Here is a 25,009-nt window from a genome sequence, read left to right as displayed (position 1 = left end):
TCACAAAAGCCAATGTAATTGATAAATGTCGCAAACAATCCAAACTTACCAACAAGCATTATAATGAGGTACAACATTTCTTCTATTAGAGTGTTGTTTTGCTGAACTACATCCTGTAACAAGTGGAAGGGAGAGAAAGGTCAGAGATACAAATACAAACACTATACTATCTCAGAAGATTAACACATCCAAAAAGAATGAAAGATACTTCTTTAATAATGCATTGTGGTCTTATAAAACATGCTCTTACCTTATGGGTAATCTCAGAGCTAAATCTTTTTCCATAGTCTGGAGTACTGAAAATCTGGTAAAGTTCAAAGCGGCTGAGCATTATCATCAGGAAATGATTTGGATCCATCATGGAGACACCTGTCTTTTTTTTTTTTTTTTTTTTATGTTTGAGATAAAGGAAAAGAGGGAGGTTAAAAGGGTTACTATACAATTAGTGAAAGATATTTTGGGCTGAATAAGTGAAAAGAGCTTACTTATTCACCAATCCCTATAAAAGATGAAACCCCCCCCGTCAATTCCCTACCTGTTGAAGCTACAAGTGTGGACAAGAATCTAAGCTGGTAAAACAAAATAAAGTATAGAGAAAACAAAAACACCCTAACCCTACCCATTGGAATAACACAGACTATATGTTCTCTTGCCTTTTAATGCTCTGACTTAACTGCAACCCTGTAAATTCAGTTCTGAAATTTTATCTCTGGGCTCTCTTATCACTCTCTAGTAGTGCATGGACTCTGAGAGAAATGTGTTATGGCAATTACGCTTCTAGTACTCCTTATTTACCTAATACTAAGTTCTTAAGGAGAACTCTCAAACTAATTTTTGGTGATAAAAACTATACTAACTGAAACAGCTTTTATTTTTTTTCTAAAGATTATTTATTTATTTATTTGACAGAAAGAGATCACAAGCAGGCAGAGAGGCAGGCAGAGGGAGAGGAGGAAGCAGGCTCCCTGCCGAGCAGAGCCCGATTTGGGGCTTGATCCCTGAACCCTGGGATCATGACCTAAGCCAAAGGCAGAGGCTTTAACCCACTGAGCCACCCAGGCACCCCTGAAACAGCTTTTAAATATTAGTTTTAATTCTTCTTTAATTCCATTTGTATAAATTCTAAATCAACTCAAATTTTATTTTGAGCCAATCATTTTTGAAATTTACATTTCATAACCTTTCCTATCACTTTTAAATCTATTCAGCAATAATATGGAACAATTACTATGTGATTATGCTATCTGCACAATGGACAAAAAGGGACTAAGATACAGTTGACATAGTTTAGCAGAGGGGACAAAAAGTAAATTGGCAACTGTGGATCCAGAGCTATAACTGCTATGGTGGGGATTAGCACCATGCTATGGGCCTTCCCAAATGGGATATTTAGCTACATTTCTGTGTGTTGGAGAAAGCTTTCTGGTGAAAGTGACACTAAACACTAAGACATGCAGGAAGACAAGTTGCAAGGTGAACAGAAAAGGAAGGGGATGCGGTGGGCAAACTGGGGAGCAAAAGAAACAGATGTGCAGAATTTAAGACTTAAGAGAGAGCATGGCAATTGCAGGGAATTTTAACATAGTTAAGTTTCATAAGCCTTGGGGCCTGGGGTCTTTAACCAGAGGACAATGAAGAAAAAGATGGCTTTCAGGATTCTGACTCAACTATACGACTGTATAGATTGTCAAACAATATACTGAGATAGGAAACCCAAGATAGGAGGAAGGTATGGAGGAAATAAGAGGAGTTAGTTTGAATATGTTAAACCTGAAACGTGTCCAATCCATCTTCTAATCTAGATGGAAATGTTCTACAGGCTGTTAGCCATATGAGTTTAGAGCTCAGTAGACAGGGCTAGGCTAAAGCTACAGATTTGGGAGTAATCATAAGTGACTGGGTTCTGTGGAAATGACAAGAAGAAAAACATTTCCTACAACCTCTAAGTTTAATGCTTTTAATTCATTACCTGAAGCATTATTATATCCTTGTCAAACATCTCACGTCTGCATTTCACATTATGGTAGTAATATATCTAAAAAAAAATTGATTATATTGGGTAAATAGGTTTTTATTTGTGCAGCTCCCTCCCCTCCCCAATCCCCAATAGCACATGGGTTTAGTGCAAGTGTGAACGCAGATGCACACGCACATGCATGTATACACATACACACACATTTGTGGTTCTCTCAACAGTTAATACTATCCTCATAGAGATTAAATAATTAGAAATTTCCAGATTTCAGTATTTACTCTATAGTCCACATTTTGCAACCAACTTTCTGATTTTCCCAACAAAACTACTTTTCTATAAGGTTTATGGCTATGAAGAATGAAAACCAAACCAAACCAAACCCTATACCAAGCCTTGATAAGGTCTAAACATAAAACCTCAATTTCAGAGCTATTAATAGAACTTTTTTTGATTCAAGTATAGCTGACACACAATATTCCATTAGTTTCAGGTGTGCAACATAATAATTGGACAAGTCCATAAGTTATGCTGTGCTCACCACAAGTGTAGCCACCATCTGTCGCCATTTAACACTATCACAATACCACTGACTAGAGTCCCTATGCTATGCCTTTCATCTTCGTGACTTACTCATTCCGTAATTGGAAACTTATACCTCTCACTCCGCTTCACCCATTTCACCCATCCCCATACCCCTTCCCCTCTGGTAACCATCAGTTTCTAAGAGAATTTTCAACTTTTAGCACAATTTTATTTAAATAGATGAAATCTGGATTTTTACTATATTATGTTTTATAAAACTGTTCTAAAAATGATCTCAATTTAAAAAATCAAGAAAATTAAGTTCATTTCTATTTTTGATACTGTTTCTTGACAAAGTATGAATAAAAGTTCTAAGGAACTTTTTGTTTAACATTACTTTTATCCTCTTGAACAATTTTAATATAGATACTCAACTTTCAATGACTTAAGTACAGTCAAAATTACAACCTTCCCAGAAGCCAAAGGAATAGACGGATTGAAATCTCTTCATGAACTAAAAAACACTTACCTGGTTTACTAGAGAGAACCCATTTCTTCTCCACATGCCTGCATGTACTTGGGCACATAAAACAAGACATCTAAGAGGGTGTTCTATCAACATGGGTGGGCTAAGTTCACTCTGTATATAAAAAAAAATTTTTTTTAATCCATAAAAATCTCAACTGTATAAAGAAGACAGGGTGATAGTAATGGAAATTATATAAAACAGCAGTCAAAATTACTTAAAGTATGTTTGCGTGATGGTTAATTTTATGTGTTAACTTGGCTACGCCATGATACCCAGATTTTGATTAAGGCCAGTCCACATGTTGCTGTGAAAAGTATTTTGTAGATGTGATTAGCATTTAAATCACCATGCTCTGAGTAAAGCACATTACCCTCTGTAATGTAGGTGTACCTCATCCAATTAGTTCAAGGCCTTAAGAGAAATACTGAGGTCCCCCACCAGGGCTGAAGAAATTTGGTTTCCAGAATGCCTTTGGACCTCAGACTATAACATGAACTCTTCCTTGGGTCTCCATATTTCAGACTTGCCAGACCCCATAATTGCATAAGCCAATTCCTTACAATAAATCAATTTTTTGTCTTTTTCTCTCTCCATACTTACATACCCCTGTGAACATGCCTGTGAGCACAATCTTCTATTGGTTCTGTTTTTTCTCCAGAACCCTGATTAATAAAGTTTGTTTCAAAGTAATTTCAAGTACATGGAACATAATAAATAGACATTTACTTTTAAATGTTAGAATTACTTACTAGAGGTAGGAGTTCTGGAAATTTGTATGCCACTTCGCTTTTGCTTAATAATACATGTAAACCTGCATAGGAGAACAAACAAAAAAGCATTTCTACAAATGCAAATCATTTAGAAAAAAGTCCTAAATATTCACTCAACTTCGTATCTAACTACTCTTTCTCTTTGGGAACCTATCTCATTACAAAGTAAGATAAAAAATGAATTGGATCTATAAATGAAGCTTTTTGAATTGATATTCTCATGAACCTCTGTACCAAAGGTACACTTAGAGCTAGAGTCCTATTTATATTTACTAATATACAATGATGACGTTTTATAGAAGTAAATGTTAGACATACAAATATAGCAAAAGCAGTTCTGTAATTATCAAAAGCATTTATATATGTTATCCTCACTTTAAGGGTCATATTTCACTGGGCTACGGAGTTTGTCCCCATTTAAAGTATAGCAGGAGATCCTCCTGGCAAGTGAACAGAGAGATGAGTCCTGGGATTCACGGTCCATGCCAATCCTGATCTCAGATTTAAGTTCCCTTAGAACTTAAAGATCAAAGCCTCTCTAGTTCCTAACTGCAACGGGCTCTTGTATTGCTCAACCTTGCTTAATTCTGTTAACTAAGAACTAATTATCCTATTTATGTTGCTGTCTATATAGAGAATGTTTTTTACAATCTTATCAATAGATATGGCTGGCCACTTGGTCAATACTGGCTTGAGGCTTTTGTACCCGAGAAGACCTGAATCATGAGTCTTATTCTAATGACCTGCACTCGACATCTGCCACTCAAGCTCCATTAGTACAAACCCCAGGTTGTTCTTGAACTGTTTTGTGTGCGTTTACTTAGTAAGCTCTTCAATTAGATTATAAGCATTTAGGCCAAGTTTTATCAAATACAGTCAGGAGAATGCTCAAAAAGGTTCACTGAGGTCTGAGAGCGGTAAAGACCTAGGCAGAAATGAGTACAACTCTCAGAGTACTGACTGTTTTCCTTGTGGATAACTATCAGCACTGGCCTCCAACATAAAACCAGAATTTTTAAAGGCAGCAAAGATCAGCAGCTGAGTTGTAAATAGGACCAACAACTTTCCCACAACACCGTGCTGTCACCTGCTCACAAGCATCAACAGGTTCAGTATGCTCAAAGCACTTGTGGAAACAAAATAGGGCCTGAACAAGTTTCATACTAAGTACTTCTTTGTTGTTCTATTTGTTGCATTACTGATATTTGGATGTCTAAGTTATCTTAAATCTCCACAACTTCCATAAGACTGTTGGAATGCTAGGCTCTAGCATCAAGAAAATGTGACAATGCTCAGAACAGTGAAAAAAAAAAAAATGCATTCAGAAAAGAAAGAGGATTATTATTCCTGATCCCATGGACATTAAAAGAATAATAAAGGAATACTAGGAACAGCTCTATGCCCATAAATTTCATAACTTAGATGAAATGTAACAATTTCTTGAAAAACACAAATTACCAAAATTCCTAGAAGGAGAAACAGATAACTAAAACTAACCTATGCCCATTAAAGAAACTGAACCAGTAATTAATGACCTTCCAAAAAAGAAAGTATCAAGCCCATATGGTTTCACTGAGGAATTCTACCAAACATTTAAGGAAGAAATAATATCAATTCTCCACGAACTCTTACACATACCACTTTCACATCATAATAAATTATTTAGCCACATACTTAAGATAAACTACAAATTCTGCAATGAGTAAAAATAGCTATCTTTAGAACTTCTTTCTACTCTCAAAGTTAGAAATGTAACTAAAGGGAACAGCAGTATGTGAGCAGGATAAGAATTCCTATGATCAAGAAATATGGAAGGAAGCTACACTGAAATGAGTCTGAAGGTAGAGATAGACAAGTGAATATTCGAAGTTTTTGGCTGCTGCAAGGTGGTGGATTCAAATATTCCACCAAGTATAAATGGCTTATAAAGCAACTACTTATGATTAAAAACTGTCATTCCAATGTGGGACTCACTCTGGACCTGCTGCTTAAAAAGGTTATCAATAAATGAGTAAAAAACAGTTCAGAGGAGAAGAAAAAAACTTAGGGTGGTTTCAATTTATCAGCAATTACTTAAGCGACAGGGTGATTTGAATGGTAACAACACAGACTCTGAATGTGGGCTGAGTTAACCATGTGGTATACAACACGTGGTATGTGCAGTTTAGAAGTCTGAGGCAGCACTATGGTACTGTCCTTATAAACATGGCTTCTAGGGCCAAAGCACCTCACAATTCCTACTCTGACTCTTTCTTCCTGAGTGACACTAAGAAGTCACCTCTATGTCTCAGTCTTCCCTTCTGTGAAGCAAATGTAATAGTAATAATACCTACCTCATAGGCCGATGTGGTAATTAAGTAAATCAATGCTTATAAAACTCTCAATGTAATGTATAGAAAGTATTCAATAAATATTAACCACAAACAATAATTTAAAAGATAATTTCAGGGTTCTCTTTTGGGGAGAAATGCTTTACCTGCAAGTAAGCGAGAAACTGGGAGGTGAATGCTAACTTTTTCTTGGGAAACACAGTATCTGATAGTTTCCACTGAATGTCCACAAATGCTTAACGTGATTGGCTGTTCACCATCAGTGAAACCACCATGACACTGCATCAATACAGCAAGGCATTTCTTGTAAGCTTCAATTAACACTTTTTCCTAAAAAAGAGGGTTTTCTGTAAGTGACTTAAAAGGTTGGGTTTCTACAACATTGAATAAGCCCTCTTACTTACTTACTTACTAAGTACCTCAGATATCAATATAGGCAAGACCAAACTCAATCTTCCCTCCCCCAATATGGTCCCTCTTCCAGTGCCCTGTCTCAGGAACACCATCTCCATACAGCTGTGGAAATCTAGAAATTATTCCAATACCCTCCTTTCCCTCATTTCCCACTGTCCAATCTATTACTAAGCTACAATTTCACCTCCTAAATTTCTCTCAAACCTGGCCACTGATCATCTCCAGTAACTCAAAGGAAAGCCAACCATCTATTAAATCCCCTGCTTCTACTTTTGATCTCTCCTCTATCTATTCTCACACAGAGTAATTAAAAAAAAAGAAAATAACAACATGTAACCTGGATCATGTCACCTTTTCTGCACGGTAGCCACTAGTGGCATCCCAACTCTATTAGAATAAAACCCAAACTTCTCTCCATGGCCTCCAAGGCCTCCAAGGCCCTGCAGTATCAGGCCCCTGTCCAGTTCTCTACCTTCAACTACTGTGCTCCAACCTGACCAACCATACTCTTTCTCATCAACAGAGCATGCTGCAGCTGTCTCACAGTCAGGAGTATTCTTTGCTCTTTGACCAGTTAACTCTGACACATAGTTCAGATCTCATAGAAGTCTTCTCTTACCTCTTAACTTACATGGGCTCTCACCTAGACTTTATAGCCAAAGGAGAGCAAAGTAATTTTAAGACAGAGAACAAATGAAATAGTTGTAAAGCTTCATTTTTGGATAAATCTCTAAACCCTTTTTATATGCTCAAAATCTAGATGAGATTATGGGGGAAAAATGTAGATAGTAATGGAAGAGAGAGTGGATCATTTCTTCCTCTGTTTTCCAAGTTTCTTCCTAAGGCTTCAGAATTTTAACGTTTATGGAATTTATAGGTAAGAGAAGAAAAAAATGTTATTTCATGAGTTAAGTATCACACTATCCTCTCCAAATGTCCTCAGAATTCTTAGGAATCTGTCTATTGCCCCTTTTCCATTTATCTCCTACCCCACTACCCCTAGAAGAAACTCACGTCTAAAGCACACCAGTCCTGCATCATTGAAATGACATGTGTTAATTTCATTTGTAGTGTGAAGGCTGCCTCCCATTCTGGTTCCATTTCAATATGCTGTCCTACTTGACGTGTAATTGGATCCATTCCCTTAAAAGAAGCAAAAAAATTTTATTTTATTTTTAAAATATTTTATGCATTATTTGAGAAAAAGAGCGCACAAGCAGGCAGAATGGCAGGCAGAAGGAGAGGAAGAAACAGGTTCCCTGCTGAACAGACAGCCCGACAGGGGACTCATTACCTGAGCCAACGGCAGACGCTTTACTGACTGAGCCACCCAGGTGCCCCAAAAGAAGAGAAAAGATTTTAAATGGATTAAAATTATGCTTGTCCTCTTGCACTGAAACTTAAGAAATAGTATAGAATATATTTTGATTAAAAAAACACGTAAAATGAAAGTTTTAACAAGAAGCTTCAAGTAGTATAAGAAGTCCAACTCCCTAACTTACATGTTTATATATTAACATTCTCTAAAATATGGAATTAAAAAAAATTAGAACAAATAATTTTGAGGCAATCTTGTATATGTTTTAAACAATAAAATGTATACTTCACTGCAACGATCCTTCAAGTTATTTTTTTAGCTCTATCATTTACGGACTAAACTGTTGGAAGAAGATTTTTAAAATAGTAATGAATTTATATTTTATAATATAATAAAGTTTTCATAATTATTGCTAATCTGCAACTAAAAGTTCTCACAGAATAAAGCAAAACAAAAAAAGCCCCTCCAAAACAGAAACAGAAAACAAAAAGATAAACAAAATAGTTTTATAAGAATATACTTTTAAAAAAAAGATTTTATTTATTTGAGGGAAAGAGAGAGAGAACATGAGCAGGGGAGAGAGGCAGAGGGAGAGGAGAAGCAGGCTCCCTGCTGTGCAGGGAGCCCAACCTGGGGCTTGATCCCAGAACCCTGGGATCATGACCTGTGCCTAAAGCAGATGCTTAACCGACTGAGCCATGCAGGCGCCCCAAGAATATACAGTTTTAAAAGAATTTTAAGTAAGAATATGATGTTTCAGAAACTAGCTTAACAGGGTGTCTGGGTGGCTGAGTTGGTTAAGCATCTGCCTTTGGCTCAGGTCATGATCTCAGAGTCCTGGGATTGAGCCTTGCATTGGGCTCCCATGCTCAGTGGGTGGCGTGCTTCTCTTTCTCCCTCTGCCCTGCTGCTTGCATGCTCTGTCAAATAAATTAAAAAAATCTTAAAAAAGAAAAAAAAAGAGAGAAAAAAGAAAAAAAGAAACTAGCCTAACTACCCTCTTGGTGCATCAGAACTGATTACAGAAAATAGAGGATATCTCTAATATTTAAAATGGCCAAAGTTTCTACAGATAGAAAAGCAGAGAAGTATTGTAATAAACATCCTAACCCAATACAGAAACCAGAATATTTTCCAAAAATGGAAGTTGATTTTATTTCTTGCTTAAGGAAGCCAGCAGCTACTAAAAGAATTATAATGGTATGGCTCAGATATTTTGGCATGATATCTACCTTCTTACAGTTAAAACCATACCAGTTAGCTTCCGCTTCTAGATTCTGTTCTGTATATGACAGTGTTTCCAAAAAAACAGAATTAAACAGAGGGGAGTAAGTTCTATACTGTATTATATAAATATACCAAGGAGAGAAAAAGAATTATGGAAACATTAAACAAAAAAATTAAACATTATAGTTTCTTAAATAAACATTATAGTTTCTTAACTTCACAATATTTCCATGTAAGCATATTAAAAACAGTAAACTTGCAATCCTCAAAGAAAGAATGTTAATGGTAACCAAAAGAACAACCAAATACAAAAGAATAGTAGATGCCAGAATTTTTGCTTGGATGTCATTCATTCTACACCATTCTAAGAGTTTCCAATTTAAGAGGAGTTTCTTTTCTTTCTTTCTTTTTTTTTTTAAAGATTTTATTTATTTATTTGACAGACAGAGATCACAAGTAGGCAGAGAGGCAGGCAGAGAGAGAAGGGGGAAGCAGGCTCCCTGCTGAGCAGAGAGCCTGATGCGGGGCTAGATCCCAGGACCCTGAGATCATGACCTGAGGCGAAGGCAGAGGCTTTAACCCACTGAGCCACCCAGGCACCCCTAAGAGGAGTTTCTTTGTCCAAATTATAGTTATCTAAATTATTCTTTTGGAAATGTGCCCCAAATGAAAACACAAATGATGTTCAGTGCAACGAAGCAAAGAAAAAAAAAAAAAAAGAAAGAAAAAGAAAGTTCTCCTCTTTAAAATGTTCCATTTATACATACCTGCATACATTTGAGTAATTCCAAAAAGGCATCAAATCCTTCTAGGAATTTCTCCCTCAGATCATCTGACCACTCGGTTGGTTTGCTAATTAACACATACCTGAACAAGATAAAAACAGCAATGAACATATGGGTAAACACTGACATATTACAAGTTGCAAGTGGTTGGATAATTAAACAAAAACTTACTTGAGATCTAAAATAAGGCTCTGAACTCTCCTAAACTTGAAGGCTTGTAAAGCAGTATATCGTTCAAACTGAAATCTACCCTGGGTATCTCGATGTCTCAAATGATCCATAAAAGTCTTAATGATGATGGTCATCAGGTTTTCTTCTGTGATAAGCATCCGAGCCTAGAAAAAAGTATATCAGGGTACATTGGTGATTAAAACGTATTTACTAGAAAGCTAAAAAATGTCACCAACACTGCTTAGCTCTTTGAAGTTTAAACCTTTTTCACTGTAACTATGTAAGATCATAAATGCATTACTGTGTATTTCTAAATAACAATTACTTACTCCAACTGCCACGTGTATGAAGCAACAATTATATCACGGAGAAAGATGCCAGAATTTTAGGAGACAGATCCAAGGCTCATTATTCAAAGACAATTCAGGGTGGGGGATCTGAACCAGGCTGCAAATTTTCCTTAACTGAGACATTTAGACACCTATAATGGTATGGTATAATTATTCTAGGATCCGGAGGTTCATATCACAGATTCTGTAGAACTCAGTATGAAACTGTATTTCCTCTTAATCTCCTTTTAAAATTTATTTTTTGTTTCTATGTATATACATATCTATGTATTTTTGAATAAGCAAATACATTTAAATGACTAAAAAAAAAAAAAAGGTAAAAAGTTTCCTAGCTCCCAAGGTCCCCCTTGCAAAGGCAAACTCTTTGAGCAGTTTTCTTGCATATTCTTCCAGAGATGGTGTGTGTGTGTATAATACACACATATATGTACCAACACACACACACGTATATACATTTATAATACATGGGTTAAGTGTTACTAAGTAGACAGAAGTATACATATATTTAATTATACCTATTTCTCTACATGTATTTAATTATACCTATTTCTCACCCTCAAAGTATAGCATATTATAAACATTGTTCTGCACTTGTTTTTTTAACTTCATGTATTTTAGAGATTGTTCCGTATCAGTTCATATAAATTCCCTCAATCATCATAACTATCACCAGGTTATATTTTTCTATTACACTTTATTTAGCCAGGCAGGCCCTTAATGGTGAGACATGAGACATCTGGGTTTTTTCCAGTCTTCTGCTATTTATTACAAAAGATGTTGCAATGAATATTAGCTGTGTACAACTGCAAGGATATTTATAGAATAATTTTCTAGAAGTGGAATTACTGGGTTAAAGTGTACGTACATTATAAATTTTACTGATATCACCAAACTGTCTCCACAAAGAAGCTTACCAATTTATATGTCCATCTACAGTGTGTGACTTTCCCCTCATGCTTTCAGTAACACAATGAAACTTTAAACATTTGATCTTTGCCATTCTGATGATTCTAGATTTCATCTTACTTTGAATGAGGTTGGACATTATTTTGTAACAATCTGCATTTCCTTTTCTGCTCCATAATAAAGTCAGAAGGTCTAATATTATTTGAATACCTCATTATTACTGTGCTATAAATGATCATGGATTTTCCTCTACCTTTCTAGCCTAACTAGGCTCAAGGGTATTACTGGTGTTGGGGGGACCTACTTAACTAGGTCTCCCACTAATCAATTAGCAATATAGAAAGTTGCAACAAAAAGTAGGACAGGGTGCTTGGGTGGCTCAGTTGGTTGAGAGTCCAACTTCTTGATTTCAGCTCAGGTGGTCATGATCTCAGGGTCATGGGATCGAGCCACATGCCAGGCTCCATACTTCTCTCCCTCTCTCTGCCCCTTCCCCTGCCCACGTGTGCTCTCTTTCTCTAAAACAATAAATAAATCTTTAAAAAAAGTAGGACAAAAAAGTACAGAAGATATAAGTCTAAGAATATAGTAAGGCTGTGTTCTAATGTAAAAGTTCTGAGGTTATCAGATAAAGAGAAAATCTATATAGTTAAATATTCCTTTGAAACACTCAAAAGTCATAATCACATTGCCAGGACATAGGACCTAAGACCTCAAAAATCAACATGATTAAGTTCTGCCCATTTTCCTACACAGTGAAGACTAAGGTCAACTTTGAAGAAGAGGAGGTATTGACAGGTTAAGATAAAAGGATGGGGCACCTGGGTGGCTCAGTTGGTTAAGCAACTGCCTTCGGCTCATGACGTGATCCTGGAGTCCCGGGACTGAGTCCCACATCTGGGTCCCTGCTTGGCAGGGAGTCTGCTTCTCTGACACTCCCTCTTCTCATGCTCTCTCTCTCATTCTCTCTCAAATAAATAAAAAAAATCTTAAAAAAAAAAAAAAAGACAGTCCTTTTCTTTGTTTGCTGAATTAGTTGATTTTGAGAAAGTAAAATGGATATAATGCAATTTGAGTGACCTAAGAAAAAACTCTGCAGAGCATGCTTACAAGACGTATAATCAATAGGTGAAGGAAGTTTGGTAGAGACAATTTAATATTGGTGGAATGTAAATCTCACCAACCAAGGCATTTATTTAGCATTTTCAGTTTCAGATGAATATTAAAAGAGAATGGTTTATCCACTGTGTAATTTTGGATTGGATTCTGATTGTCATGGGTGCCAACTTAAAAAAAAAATCAGTAAGATGTCCATTAGTAGTGTCCCATTAAGAGATGGGAATTATTCAGGCATTTCCATTTCTAAAATGAAAACCAGAGAAAGCAAGAACAAAAGTTCAGAAAAGAAGAACAAAAAAGTTCAGAAAAGAAGAACAAAAAACTTTAAGTGCTTGGCTTTATCACCTCTTGCCTAGCTTGTTGCTAACCTTTCAAGGTAACCTTCAACATTAAGTATCTAACATTATTATACAGTTCTAGTACTTCTTATCACCCTAAAAGTGCTTAATTTTTATTTTTATTTTTTTATTTTTAAGAAGATTTTATTTATTTGAGAGAGAGAGAAAGCAAGACAGCACAGGCAGTGGGAGCGGCAGAGGGAGAGGGAGGTGGGGCTCGACATGACCTGAGCCAAAGGCAGTCACTTAACCAACTGAGCCACCCAGGCATCCCCAAACTGCTTAATTTTTAAATGCCTACCACTCGCTTTGCTTTAAATTATACTACTGCTACCTACCTTAATTACAATTTTATTCACTTTATGTAATTTGTATTCAATCTTGTGTTGCAAGGCTCATTACATATCTAATAGCATATTCAAAATGGACCACAGTCCCCCAAGACTCTGAAAAACTTTATTTTTAATTTTTTAAAAAGATTTTTTATTTGATTTGACAGAGAGAGAGACAGTGAGAGAGGGAACACAAGCAGGGGGAGTGGGAGAGGGAGAAGGCTGCTTCCCGTGGAGCAGGGAGCTCAATGCAGAGCTTGATCCCAAGACTCTGGGATCATGTCCTCAGCCAAAGGCTGAGTCTTAACGCCTGAGCCACCCAGGGGCCCCCATTTTATTTTTTAAGATTTTTAATTTTTGAAAATCTTTATTTTTTATACAGATCTTATTTATTATTTTGAGAGCGAGAGTGTGAGCATCAGGAGGGGCAGGGGCAGAGGGAGAGAGAGAATCTCAAGCAGATTCCACAATGAACACAGAGCCTGACATGGGGGTCAATCTCACCACCCTGAGATCAGGACATGAGCTGAAATCAAGTCGGATGACCAACTGACTGAACCATCCATGCACTCCTCTGAAAAACTATACTGAATAATAATGGTCTGTGTACACACTTTTAGTTAAGCTAAACATGATACAGCATACAGGGGTAATGCTGACTATAAATTAGGGCATACCTAATAAAAACAAATTAGAACAAGTAAGATACTGTCATCACTTGAATTATTAGTTTTGGTTTTTGACCAGGCTATTTAAAAATGAAGACTGAATTTTCAGTTAACCCAAAAGATCAATCAATATATGGGATTCTATCATGGATATATAACATTTCACTAATATCTAGGCAATTGATTTTTTAAAAAGATTTTATTTATTTGACAAAGAGACACAGTGAGAGAGGGAACACAAGAAGGGGGAGTGGGAGAATGGAGAAGCAGGCTCCCTGCTGAGCAGAGAGCCCAAAGCGGGGCTCGATCCCAGGACCATTGGATCATGACCTGAGTTGAAGGCAGATGCTTAATCGCTGAGCCACCCAGGCGCCCCTAGGCAATTGATTTTTAAGCAGGGATAGGCAGATGAATTACTAATGGTGCTTTTTCAAGAAATGATACATGTATAACTCTTCTGCTTCCAGTTATGATGGAAAATTGAGGCTGACCAACATTTCCCCCTAAGAACAACCAGAAAAGATCAGTTAGGAAGTTTGAAATCATTAGAGAGCTGCTGAGACAATAAGGATTTGAGGGGATAAAACCATGGAGAAAGGGCATGGCAGAGGGAGGTGAGCCAACATTCTGGAGCTGCTTTTCCTTCAGCATCTGACTCTTCTGGGAGCTGGACAAAATGAGACAGAAGGTCCTCGGAAAGAATCTGACAAAACTGCTAACAGGAAGAAAAACCAAAGATTTTATCTGGTGTGGGAAGTGGGGTGGCCAGGACTCTAGTAAGAACAGAAGAGTAGGAATGGAGTCCAATTTTCTTCCATTTTCCCCCATAAGACATCTGCAAAATTCTGAAGCTACACAGGCCAGAAGTCTAAGAGCAGAAAGACTGGAAGAGCAGAGGAGCAATGTGGCAGTTTTAGCAAGCGGAGGAAATAAAACGAGTTCAGGACCCTAGAGAGGGGAGGACTCTCGTGAACCCTCTAGGCTCTCGATTGGGAAATCTTAGAGGATAATGTTGCAGGGGTGAGGATGACTCAGAAGACAGAGTCTTGCCAAAACAACCTGGAGTCATGTCAATTCCTAACTGGACTAAGGTGACAGGCCTCTCTCCAGCTGCCTAACATCAAAGAGAATCTTCTTAGGAGAAAGATATCATGCAGTGTCTAAGATTTTGTAATAAAGAACATCCTATCAGAAGGCAATGAGAAAGAGAATGGACAGAAACCGTATTTGAGGAGAGAATGACTCCAAAATTTCCAAATCTGAGAAAGCCACCAGCATAGGGATACAATATCTACATCCAGTATCTATAAAAAAAAATCAAACCTATATAAATCATAAATCAAGACTGCTGAAATCTAAGACAAATGTCAATCAAAAGTTATTAAGCATTTTAAAGGACTAAAAATCAAAATGAGAGAGAGCCCGACGTGGGTCTTGACCCCAGGACCCTGGGATCATGACCTGAGCCGAAGGCAGATGCTTAATGGCTGAGCCACCCAGGCGCCTCTAGGCAATTGACTTTAAGCAGGGATAGGCAGATGAATTACTAATGGTGCTTTTTCAAGAAATGATACATGTAACTCTTCTGCTTCCAGTCATGATGGAAAATTGAGGCTGACCAACATTTCCCCCTAAGAACAACCAGAAAAGATCAGTTAGGAAGAAAAGTCTGAAATCATTAGAGAGCTGCTGAGGAAATAAGGACTCGAGGGGATAGATCCATGGAGAAGGGGTATGGCAGAGGGAGGTGAGCCAACATTCTGGAGCTGCTTTTCCTTCAGCGTCTGAAGGAAAACATCTGAAGCAAAAACATAAAAAAATAGGAACAGACCTACAAATGATCTAGAGAATGACATTATCAGACTACGAATTTAAGATGTATTTATTTATCCACTTTAGAGAGAGAGAGCAGGGGCAGGGGCAGAGGGAGAGGAAGAGGGAAAGAATCCCAAGCAGAATTCACACTGAGCACAGAGCCTGACACGGGGCTCAAAGCCACGACTGTGAGATCATGACCTGAGCTGAAATAAAGAATCGAAAGCTCAACTGACTGAGCCACCCAGACACTCTCAGATCAGACCATGACTTTAAAATAACTACGATTTACATGTTCAGAAAACTGAGGGAAAAATGGAGAATTTCACCAGAAAACTGGAATCCGTTAAAAAAAAGGGGGGGGGGGTGGATTTTTTTGTTCCAGTGATCAGGTTAGAGGGAGTAGGTGTAGTTTTCTAAGTACACCTAAAAATCCTGGATAGTATATGCCAAAGAACACCAGAAGATTCAGAGAGGTGGCTAGAAGGCAGACTGGCTAGGGACCTCAAAGAACCCAAGAAATGACATGGCAGAGAGTTCTAAGAAGCTGGTAACCTGAAAATGTCAATGGGCATAGATTTTTTTTAAAAGCCCCAATAAAAGCCAGCTCTCTCAGCCACAGAAAAGAAGTAACCCAGCAGGAGAGAAAACTTTCAGACAAGAACCCCTCTACTCTAGGCAACTGCTACAGGAAAAACTGTAGCTCCATTCCCATCTACACCAGCAAAGGTTGAGTGGGGACGTTTAGACTTCCACCCTTTAGGGGCTGACCTGCAGTATCAGGGATGCACACGTAACCTCTAGGGCAGTGCTACCCAAAGTATGGTCGGTCCATGGACCAGCAGCCTACAAACTGCTTGTTGTGACAAGAAGATAAATCAACTAGTAACAGTCTAATTTAGCTGACTTTTTTTCTCATAGCAAGAGTTTGTTTTTTTTTTTCCCTTAAGATTTTATTTATTTATTTGACAGAGATCACAAGTAGGCAGAGAGGCAGGCAGAGAGAGAGGTGGAAGCAGGCTCCCTGCTGAGTGGAGGGCCCGATGCGGGGCTCATCCCAGGACCCTGAGATCATGACCTGAGCCGAAGGCAGAGGCTTAAACCCACTGAGCCACTCAGGCGCCCCTCTCATAGCAAGAGTTTTGCTGAGATCACCAACATGTTGGTTCACATTCTGGTACAAATTGTTTATCCTATCATTACTGACACTTCTGAGTAAAACTGCTTTAGAGTCAGCCTTATGAGAGTAGTAAGTGAATGTAAGACAAACAAGTTAATAAAGGGTGGGGGAAAGAAATAGTAACTACTTAATCCGAAAGAAGAGAAAAAGAAACAAAATAGGTGGTTCAAACAGAAAAAAAAGATCACAAGGTGATCTTTTTCTTTTTTTCCACAAGGTGATCTTTAAAGCCAAATATACCAGTAATTACATTAAACGAGCAGTAATCTGATTACATCATCAGGTGCGACAGATTTGGTAAACAACAAAACCCAAATACATGCTTTAAAAAAGTGATAAAAGTTTAGGGGCGCCTGGGTGGCTCAGTGGGTTAAAGCCTCTGCCTTCGGCTCAGGTCGTGGTCTCAGGGTCCTGGGATCGAGCCCCGCATCGGGCTCTCTGCTCAGCGGGGAGCCTGCTTCCTCCTCTCTCTGCCTGCCTCTCTGACTACTTGTAATCTCTCTCTGTCAAATAAATAAATAAAATCTTTAAAAAAAATAAATAAATAAAAAAGTGATATAAGTTTAATATAAGGGTGCAAAAAAGTTAAAAATGTGAGGTGTCTGGGTGGCTCAGCTGCTTAAGCAGCCAACTCTTAATTTCAGCTCAGGTCACGATCTCTGGGTTGTGAGATTGAACCCCATGTTGGGCTCTGTGCTGGGAGTAGGGGGGACTGCTTGAGATTCTCTCCTTCTCCCTCTGCCCCCCCCTCTACTCCCAACTATCTCTCTCTTAAAAAAAAAAAAAAAAGGAAAAGACATATTATGCAAACACTAACCAATAGAAAGGAGTTGTTGCTGTAATATCAGATAAATTACTTTAAGTCAGCAGTATTATCTGAGATGAAAAAGATAACTCATAATGATAAAAGGGTTAATCTACAAGGTACAATTCTAAATTTGTATGTTCAATAACATAAAGATATATAAAACAGGTATATAGAAGCAGAAGTAAAAGGAGAAAGACAAATCTAACAATCACTGTAGGAAACCCTAAGATGCTTCAACAGTTGATGGAACAAGCAGGCAGAAGATTAGTAAATATGTTTGACTTACACAATGAAAATGAACAAACCTGACCCAAGCGACATACAGAAACACTGTACCCAATGATAAGAGAATATACATTATTTTCAAGTTCACATGGGATATTTATCAAAACTGAAAATATTCTGGGCCATAAAGCTAGACTAAACAGACAACTGAAATCAGCAAGTTCTCCAACCACAGTAAAATTAAACTAGAATTCGTAACAAAATAATTAGAAAATGCCCAAGTGTTTTGAAATTTAGCAATATATCTCTAAAGAGTATAACCACAAAGAAGAAAAAATGGGTCAAGGAAGAAGAGGTCCCAGAGGAACTCAGTGGATTTTTTGAACTGTATAATAAAAATAGGACATTACAAAATTGTGGGATGCAGCTAACGTTATTGCTTAGATGGACTTAAGCCTTAAATGCACTTATCAGGAGAGAAAGGCTGAAAGCCAACAACTTAAACATCTATATTAAGAAATTACAGAGAGAATGGCTGTCATCATGTGGTAAATAAAAGCAGGAATCTTTCTCATTCCTCATCTCAGGGGGAAAGCTTTGAATACTTAGCATTAAGTAGAATGTTTGCTTGAGGTTTTTACTTTTTGTTTTGTTCTTAGGTACTCTATCAGATTAAAGTTCTCTTTCATTCCTAGGTATGAGGTATTTTGTTTTAAATTATGAATAAGTGTTGAATTTTCATTAATTCAGAAAAAGCATTTGATACAATTTTTTTCCCATCTGTTAATAAGGTGAATTATGCCAGATGATTTTTTCCCCCCAAATGTTATACTACTCTTGCATTAAGGAAAAAAACCAAAGTTGGTGTGATGTATTATCCTTTTTCTATATTGCCTGACTTGATTTGTACAACCTCACCTGTGAGAGGGAGTGGATGGTAATTTTCTTGTAAATTGACTTGCTGGGTTTTGGTATCAAGATAACAGAGAACTCAATTAAATTGGCCAGTATATTCTCTTTCTCTGTTTTCCAGAAAAATTAATGTAAGACAGGTGTTATTTCTTCCTTAAATATTTGGAAGGATTCTCCAGTGTAGCCACTTGGGCCTAGGGACTTGTGAGAAGATTTTTATAATAATTAAAAATTTCTGTTTCTTATTTCTTTTAATAATCTGTGGGTTTTCTTAGGAATCTGCTCATTTCATCCAAACTTCCAATTATACTGATTTAAGTTGGTCCCAATACTGTCTTACTTTTTACTTAATATCTGTAAGGCCTGTGCTTTTTTGCAGCCCTTTTCACAATAAAATTTTTCTATTTTTCTTTATTAGTCTTTCTAAATATCTATTCCTTTTTTCCTTGGTGTTTTAAAAGAACCAACTTTTGGTTGTACTGATTTTTTTATTACATATATTTGCTTTGTTTTATTAATTTCTGTTCTTTTATCATTTCCCTTATTATACTTTCTTTAGACAAAAGACCTAAGCTCTTACAATGGCCCTTGCCCATTCCATCTTTAACCCTATACCTCAGTGATGTCACTGACCATTTTCCTCATTTATCTAGCAACACTGGCCTGTTTGGGATTCTTTCTTCCAAAATGCCAAGTGCACATTCATCTCAGAACTTTTGTACTTGCTGTTCTCTCTGCCCAGGAGGCTCTTCCACCAGTTAGTCACATTACTCATTTTTCACTTTCTTCAGGTTTCTGTTCAAACACTACTTCTCTGAGAGGCCTTCTGATAACCTTGCATAAAGTATGATCCCCTAAGTGTCACTCTCTATCCGCTCAATCTGCTTTTCTACTTCATAGCACTCATCAACACTTGATTCATAAATGGTATCCAGCTGTTTGTGTATCTGTCTCTTCCCAATGAGACTATAAATTCCATAGGATCGGGGACTTTTGTCTGCTTTGTTTACTGCAATATTTTTCTCCAGAGCCCACAACAGTACCTACTCAGTAAAGGTGCTAAATAAGTAAGTTCTGAATAAATGAGTACATACGCTATTTGTCTAGTGTTTCTAACTAAGAGAATCAGACAAGAAAAAACAGAAGATGAAATAGAACAAAAATTACTTGTAGATTACTCAAAATCCCAAGGAATCTACACAAAATATTATTTTGTTATTTAACACAAAATTTAACATTTAAATGTTAATTAAGAGGACCAGAAAGATTTAAGATGAATACGTAAGTAACAGTGTTTTTTCTACATGCCAGACATAGCCAGATTAAAAATGGCTAAGACCCACAAGAAGAGAACGGTAAGTTTGTAATAAGAACATAAAATAAGACTTAATAAATGAGGACAAATTATGTTCCTGGACAGAGATATTTGATATTGCAAAGATATCAGTTCTTCCCAAAGTATCTTTAAATACATTTTCAATCAAAATCCTAATGTGTTTTTTTGTGACTTCAGTTCATTTTTTTAAAAAGAGATTTTATTTATTTATTTGTCAGAGAGAGAGAGAGAGAGAGAACACGTGCACAAGTAGGCCTAGTGGCAGGCAGAGGCGCCCTGCTGAGCAAGGAGCCCAATGCGGGACTTGATCCCAGAATCCTGGGATCATGACCTGAGCCGAAGGCAGCGGCTTAACCAACTGAGCCACCCAGGTGTCCCAATTTTAGTTCATCTTAAAAAAAAAAAAAAAAAAAAAAAAGCCTGAGAACATTAAAGAAATTATTAGAACTGGGTACAGACATGGAAATGGACAACAATGGAGGAAGCACAGATATGAGCACACATGGGATATCTCAGAGGCTTCTCAAACATCCCTGACTAAAAATGAAAGCATCACTTTCTCTCTTCACAAATCCTACTCGTTTTCCAAAATCCCCTGTGCAGGTGGCATGACATCCACTGGGCTGCAAGTCACAAACCTGGGAGTCATCTTTACCCTTTCTCTCCAATTGAACAACCAATCACCAACTGATCCCCAAACCCAAGTTTGGCCAATGCTGTAGCTTTTACTATTTAAATCTCTCTCACAACTCACATCTACTGCCACAATCCCAGCTTGAGTTACCACCAATTCTTGTCTTCTAATTAGGCTTCTAATTAGGTTCCTCATGCTCACGTTTGCCCCCTGTCAATTTGTTCTCCAAATTACAAATAGCACGATCTTTTAAAAATCACAAACATGATGATATAAATGCCACTTTTAAAATCTTTACTGATTTCCAACTGAACCAAAATCCTTCTCTTGGCTTATAATCTTTCCTTTTTTTCTTTTTTTAAAGATTTTATTTATTTATTTGACAGAGACCACAAGAAGGCAGAGGCAGGCAGAGAGAGAGGAGGAAGCAGGCTCCCTGCTGAGCAGAGAGCCCAATGCGGGGCTTGATCCCAGGACCCCGAGATCATGACCCGAGCCAAAGGCAGAGGCTTTAACCCACTGAGCCACCCAGGTGCCCCGGCTTATAATATTTCATTAGTGGATATAGACAGCTTCAACTGGACTAGAATACATCCTTGAACATAAAGGTAATCCTGAGAAAAACACTCATTAAAAACAAACAAAAAAACTGGAAAATGCACCTCTGAAGGAAAATAACCCTAGAATACTATACAATTAGGCACCGGCCTTCTATTTTATTCCATCTTTAAGGATCTTCAACTGTGCTGGCTTTCCTTCTGTTTCCTGGATAGGAACTTTTCTAACTCAGGACCTGCTCAAGTGCTGGTCCATTTAAATGAACTCTCCTTCATGACCCCACATAAAGGTGCTTTCCCTACAGAATCCCTCTCTGAACTTTGGGAATAGGTTAGATCTCTCTATGATTCTCTCTCAAAACAATGAAATTCTTGAGTTTTCATGACAGTTTTAATTAACCAATTCTGTGAGACTTTCCCATTATTTTAAGTTCCATGAGGGCAAGGACTGCATCTGTTTTTGTTCACTGCTGTACTCCCAAAGCTTAGAACTGTGTCCAAGAAATAAAAAATCTCAACACATTCTTGTCAAATAAATTAAATATGGATTTTAATTACTGAATAGCACTAAAACATAGTGATGCCCTCCTGGGCAACTAGTGAAACTTAGTATAAGACCACCTCTGACCACTGTGATTCAATTGCCTTATTGGGGGGAAGGAAGCTTCTCAAAATGTGAGATTGTATATTAAAAGATTTTATTTATTTATTTGACAGAGAGATCACAAGTAGGCAGAGAGAGAGGGAGGAAGCAGGCTCCCTGCTGAGCAGAGAGCCCGATGCAGGGCTTGATCCCAGGACCCTGAGACCATGACCTGAGCCGAAGGCAGAGGCCTTAACCCACTGAGCCACGCAGGCGCCCCTAAAATGCTATTTCTAATGGATACGTTTGCTAAACCAATCAGCTGAATTTTTAACTTACCAGTTCAAAACCTTGGGGAAGTAGTATGACAATGTACAGGTTAAGTTTAAATAACTTTTTCTTTCTACTTACTGAAGGCTATGTTCTAGTATGGCTGAAGGTGTCTGAAGTCTGATCACCCATTAATAAAATATTATTCTATTCAGGAATATACAGATCTTTATTCTCTAGTATTTTAAGGCTTTATTTCTGTCAATGGCAAACAAGAAAGTTCTTCTTAGTCTTTCAGTACTTACAAGTGAAGGAACCGTGAATATCTGAACCGAGAGGTCTGCGATTGAAAACTCTCTGTCGTGGTCATCTGTCACATAATCACTCTGCAAACGCTCATAGTTCTATTAAGAAGGCAAAAAAAGGCAAGGAGTGCCAGCTATCAGTTACAAAGAAAAGGCAAGCACTACTCACCAGAGTAGGTGCGGTGAAGAACTGGACAGACAGAGCAGTCACGGACACTGCTCGCTCGTGATCATCCTCCATAAAATCTCTCTGCAACTGCTGGTAATTCTAAACAACAAGGGGGAGATTCACCTCTAATCCACATCGACCAAATGTTTAAGGATTATAATGAAAAGTCAGGGTTGGAGGAGTCAGTAAGATAACACTGCTACGAGAATGATAACTGAAATAACTTCTACCAATTAAATTTTGTATAAATACTGATTCACTATACAGTCTTTATGAGCTCAAATAGGAGTAACAGCTTCTAAAATCTTGGGATGTTATTGTACACTGGTAGGGCTAAATCACAGCAGCTCTACATGGTCTCTGATGAAACCAGACTTTTATTTCTTATGGATGTATATCAGAATCACCTGATGGCTCTTTCCAAGTACACATGCTTGGATCCCATTCTTGGTGAATTTGCCTAATTAAGTTTGAGAATGGGACACAGAGAGATGTATTTTGAAAGAGCTCCCCAAATGATCCTTACATTCTTCCCTAAGAACTCCTAATTCAGGTGGAAAAAAAAAAAAAATAAGCACATACTACAAAAAGGGAGAAGAATATAATTCAACAATACCAACAACCAAGAGTTCACAATTCTTAAATCACATTCATATATACATGTCATTTCACCTAAGATCTTTTCCTTATACAAATTTTAATGGGAATAATACCATACATAATACACAATGGCATAGGTTTAAATTCCTCATTTATCATTTGATATTATATACATCTCACAGGGGGATGTTTGTATTATCATGGCAGGTGACGCAAAAGAAAAGCCTTACTGCTGGAATTTTACTCTATTTATAAAAGATAAAAAGATCATCTATTGAAGTTTCTGAGAACTTAAAATCAACACGGTGACATATCACTATTAGTTGTTAATATTATAAAGCCTGGATATAATAATCATGGGTTGTATTTATTCTGTATATACCCATTTCGTTAAATTTCAAACTGAGAGACTACTTACCTTTGCAAATCGAACAGCAAACAATTTCTTGTATTTCAAATCCATAAGGAGACTGCTCATAAACAACTGGTGATACACACTCCTAGCACCTTTTACAAAAAGAGTAGATGTAAAATAATGATGTATCAAACAAGCCAAAAATTACACTTCCAAGGTTTTATATGTCCAACTGTATTTTAAGTCTTAAGAGCAGAACTCTAAATGTGTTCCTTCAGTATAAAACACTTGCAATCTGCCTCTTAAAAATTTTTTTCTAAAAATAGTTTTCTAACAAATAAAAAGGTCATTTAATTTGGGTCATGGACTCCAAAATCTGTTGATGTTTTTTCCAATGAATAAGACTGCATGTGTTAATTCTAAAAACTATAAATACATTTATTAAATACCTTCCCAAATGAAAACAAAACAAAACAAAACCAAAAAACCTTTTCCCATTTACTTATTTAAGGTTCTCCTATACCCTGAAAGTAGTTAAAAGATTACCTTTCCACAATTTGGAATCATTAAGCATCAATCTATCCACTAGAGAAGAATTTTCGCCATCTGGCCCTTCTTGTAAACCAACTTGACATAAAATTCGACGAAGCCCATCTTAAAACAGGAAGAAAAGTAGTCAATGAAATAGAAACTTCAAGTATTAAAATAAAATGACATTTTAATAGAAATGTTCCAGTGAATCTATAGAGCTTTACATGTTTAATAATGGTCAACTTTATTCAGAAAAAGTAAACATATTAACTATTTTATTAGTATTTTCGGAAAAAGAGAAAAATTCCAAATCTCACATTCTATACCAACACTTATTCCAGAATACCAAAATATAAGCCTATCAGAAGGGCAACAACCTCTTATGTTGTAAAGAATTTAAATACAGTTCTTTAAGGACCTATGTTAATTAAACCAGATTATAATAAAACTGCTACATCCATGACAAGTGAAGGTAGGTATAATTGTGCTGCCATTTAAAAAAAAAAGTATGCATGGCCTCTGTACTATAAGCACCAGTCCACTTATCAGTGTTATGCAAAATGTTTCCACTCATTAAATAAATGTTCCCTGTGAACCTATGTGTACCTATTATGTGAAAGATCCTAGAAGACAAATTCCCACATCTTCTAAAGGCTGAACTTAAAAAAAAAAAAAGTTCTTCAAATATTAACATAACCAAAACTTTAATACCTTATGTTTCATACTTTATAATTAAAATCAGTCTTTAGTCTTCTATAAGTATGCAAAATAATAGGAAAGAAATGGAGTAATTTTAAAATTATAAAAGCCACCAAACAGGAATTGTTTATAAGGCTAAAGAGAACTATGTATATAGTATTAAATAAGAGACAAGGTCTTTAAATAATTAAGGGTAAATATCTCAAAAAAATTTTTGGCAGGAAATTGCTTCCATGATATTATTCATTACTACTCTAGCGGAGAACTTGGTGAACA

At 36.9% G+C, this 25,009-nt stretch overlaps 1 protein-coding gene across 3 annotated transcripts in view; it reads right to left on the bottom strand.

Annotated features, from left to right (window-relative positions):
• Nucleotides 1–25,009, bottom strand: part of UBR2 (ubiquitin protein ligase E3 component n-recognin 2) — a 124,117-nt gene that overhangs the window by 41,624 nt on the left and 57,484 nt on the right. For 2 of the 3 annotated variants that reach the window (XM_080807224.1, XM_080807225.1), the window contains exons 9-20: nt 24,050–24,157; nt 23,567–23,655; nt 22,549–22,647; nt 10,042–10,205; nt 9,853–9,952; nt 7,555–7,683; nt 6,273–6,456; nt 3,776–3,837; nt 3,027–3,137; nt 1,970–2,035; nt 251–373; nt 50–113 (exon numbers count right to left, since the gene is read on the bottom strand). In XM_080807224.1, coding sequence (XP_080663350.1) covers nt 50–113; nt 251–373; nt 1,970–2,035; nt 3,027–3,137; nt 3,776–3,837; nt 6,273–6,456; nt 7,555–7,683; nt 9,853–9,952; nt 10,042–10,205; nt 22,549–22,647; nt 23,567–23,655; nt 24,050–24,157 — 1,299 coding nt within the window. Of the gene's footprint in view, nt 1–49; nt 114–250; nt 374–1,969; nt 2,036–3,026; nt 3,138–3,775; nt 3,838–6,272; nt 6,457–7,554; nt 7,684–9,852; nt 9,953–10,041; nt 10,206–22,379; nt 22,479–22,548; nt 22,648–23,566; nt 23,656–24,049; nt 24,158–25,009 lie in introns of all 3 variants that reach the window. The other variant, XM_080807223.1, reaches the window with a different exon arrangement.

Source organism: Martes martes (assembly GCF_963455335.1).
Source record: "Martes martes genome assembly, chromosome: 6".
In the NCBI taxonomy this organism is placed as follows: Eukaryota; Metazoa; Chordata; class Mammalia; order Carnivora; family Mustelidae; genus Martes; species Martes martes.
The sequence above is the reverse complement of the archived record's forward strand: the minus strand, read 5'-3'. Positions and strand labels throughout refer to the sequence as shown.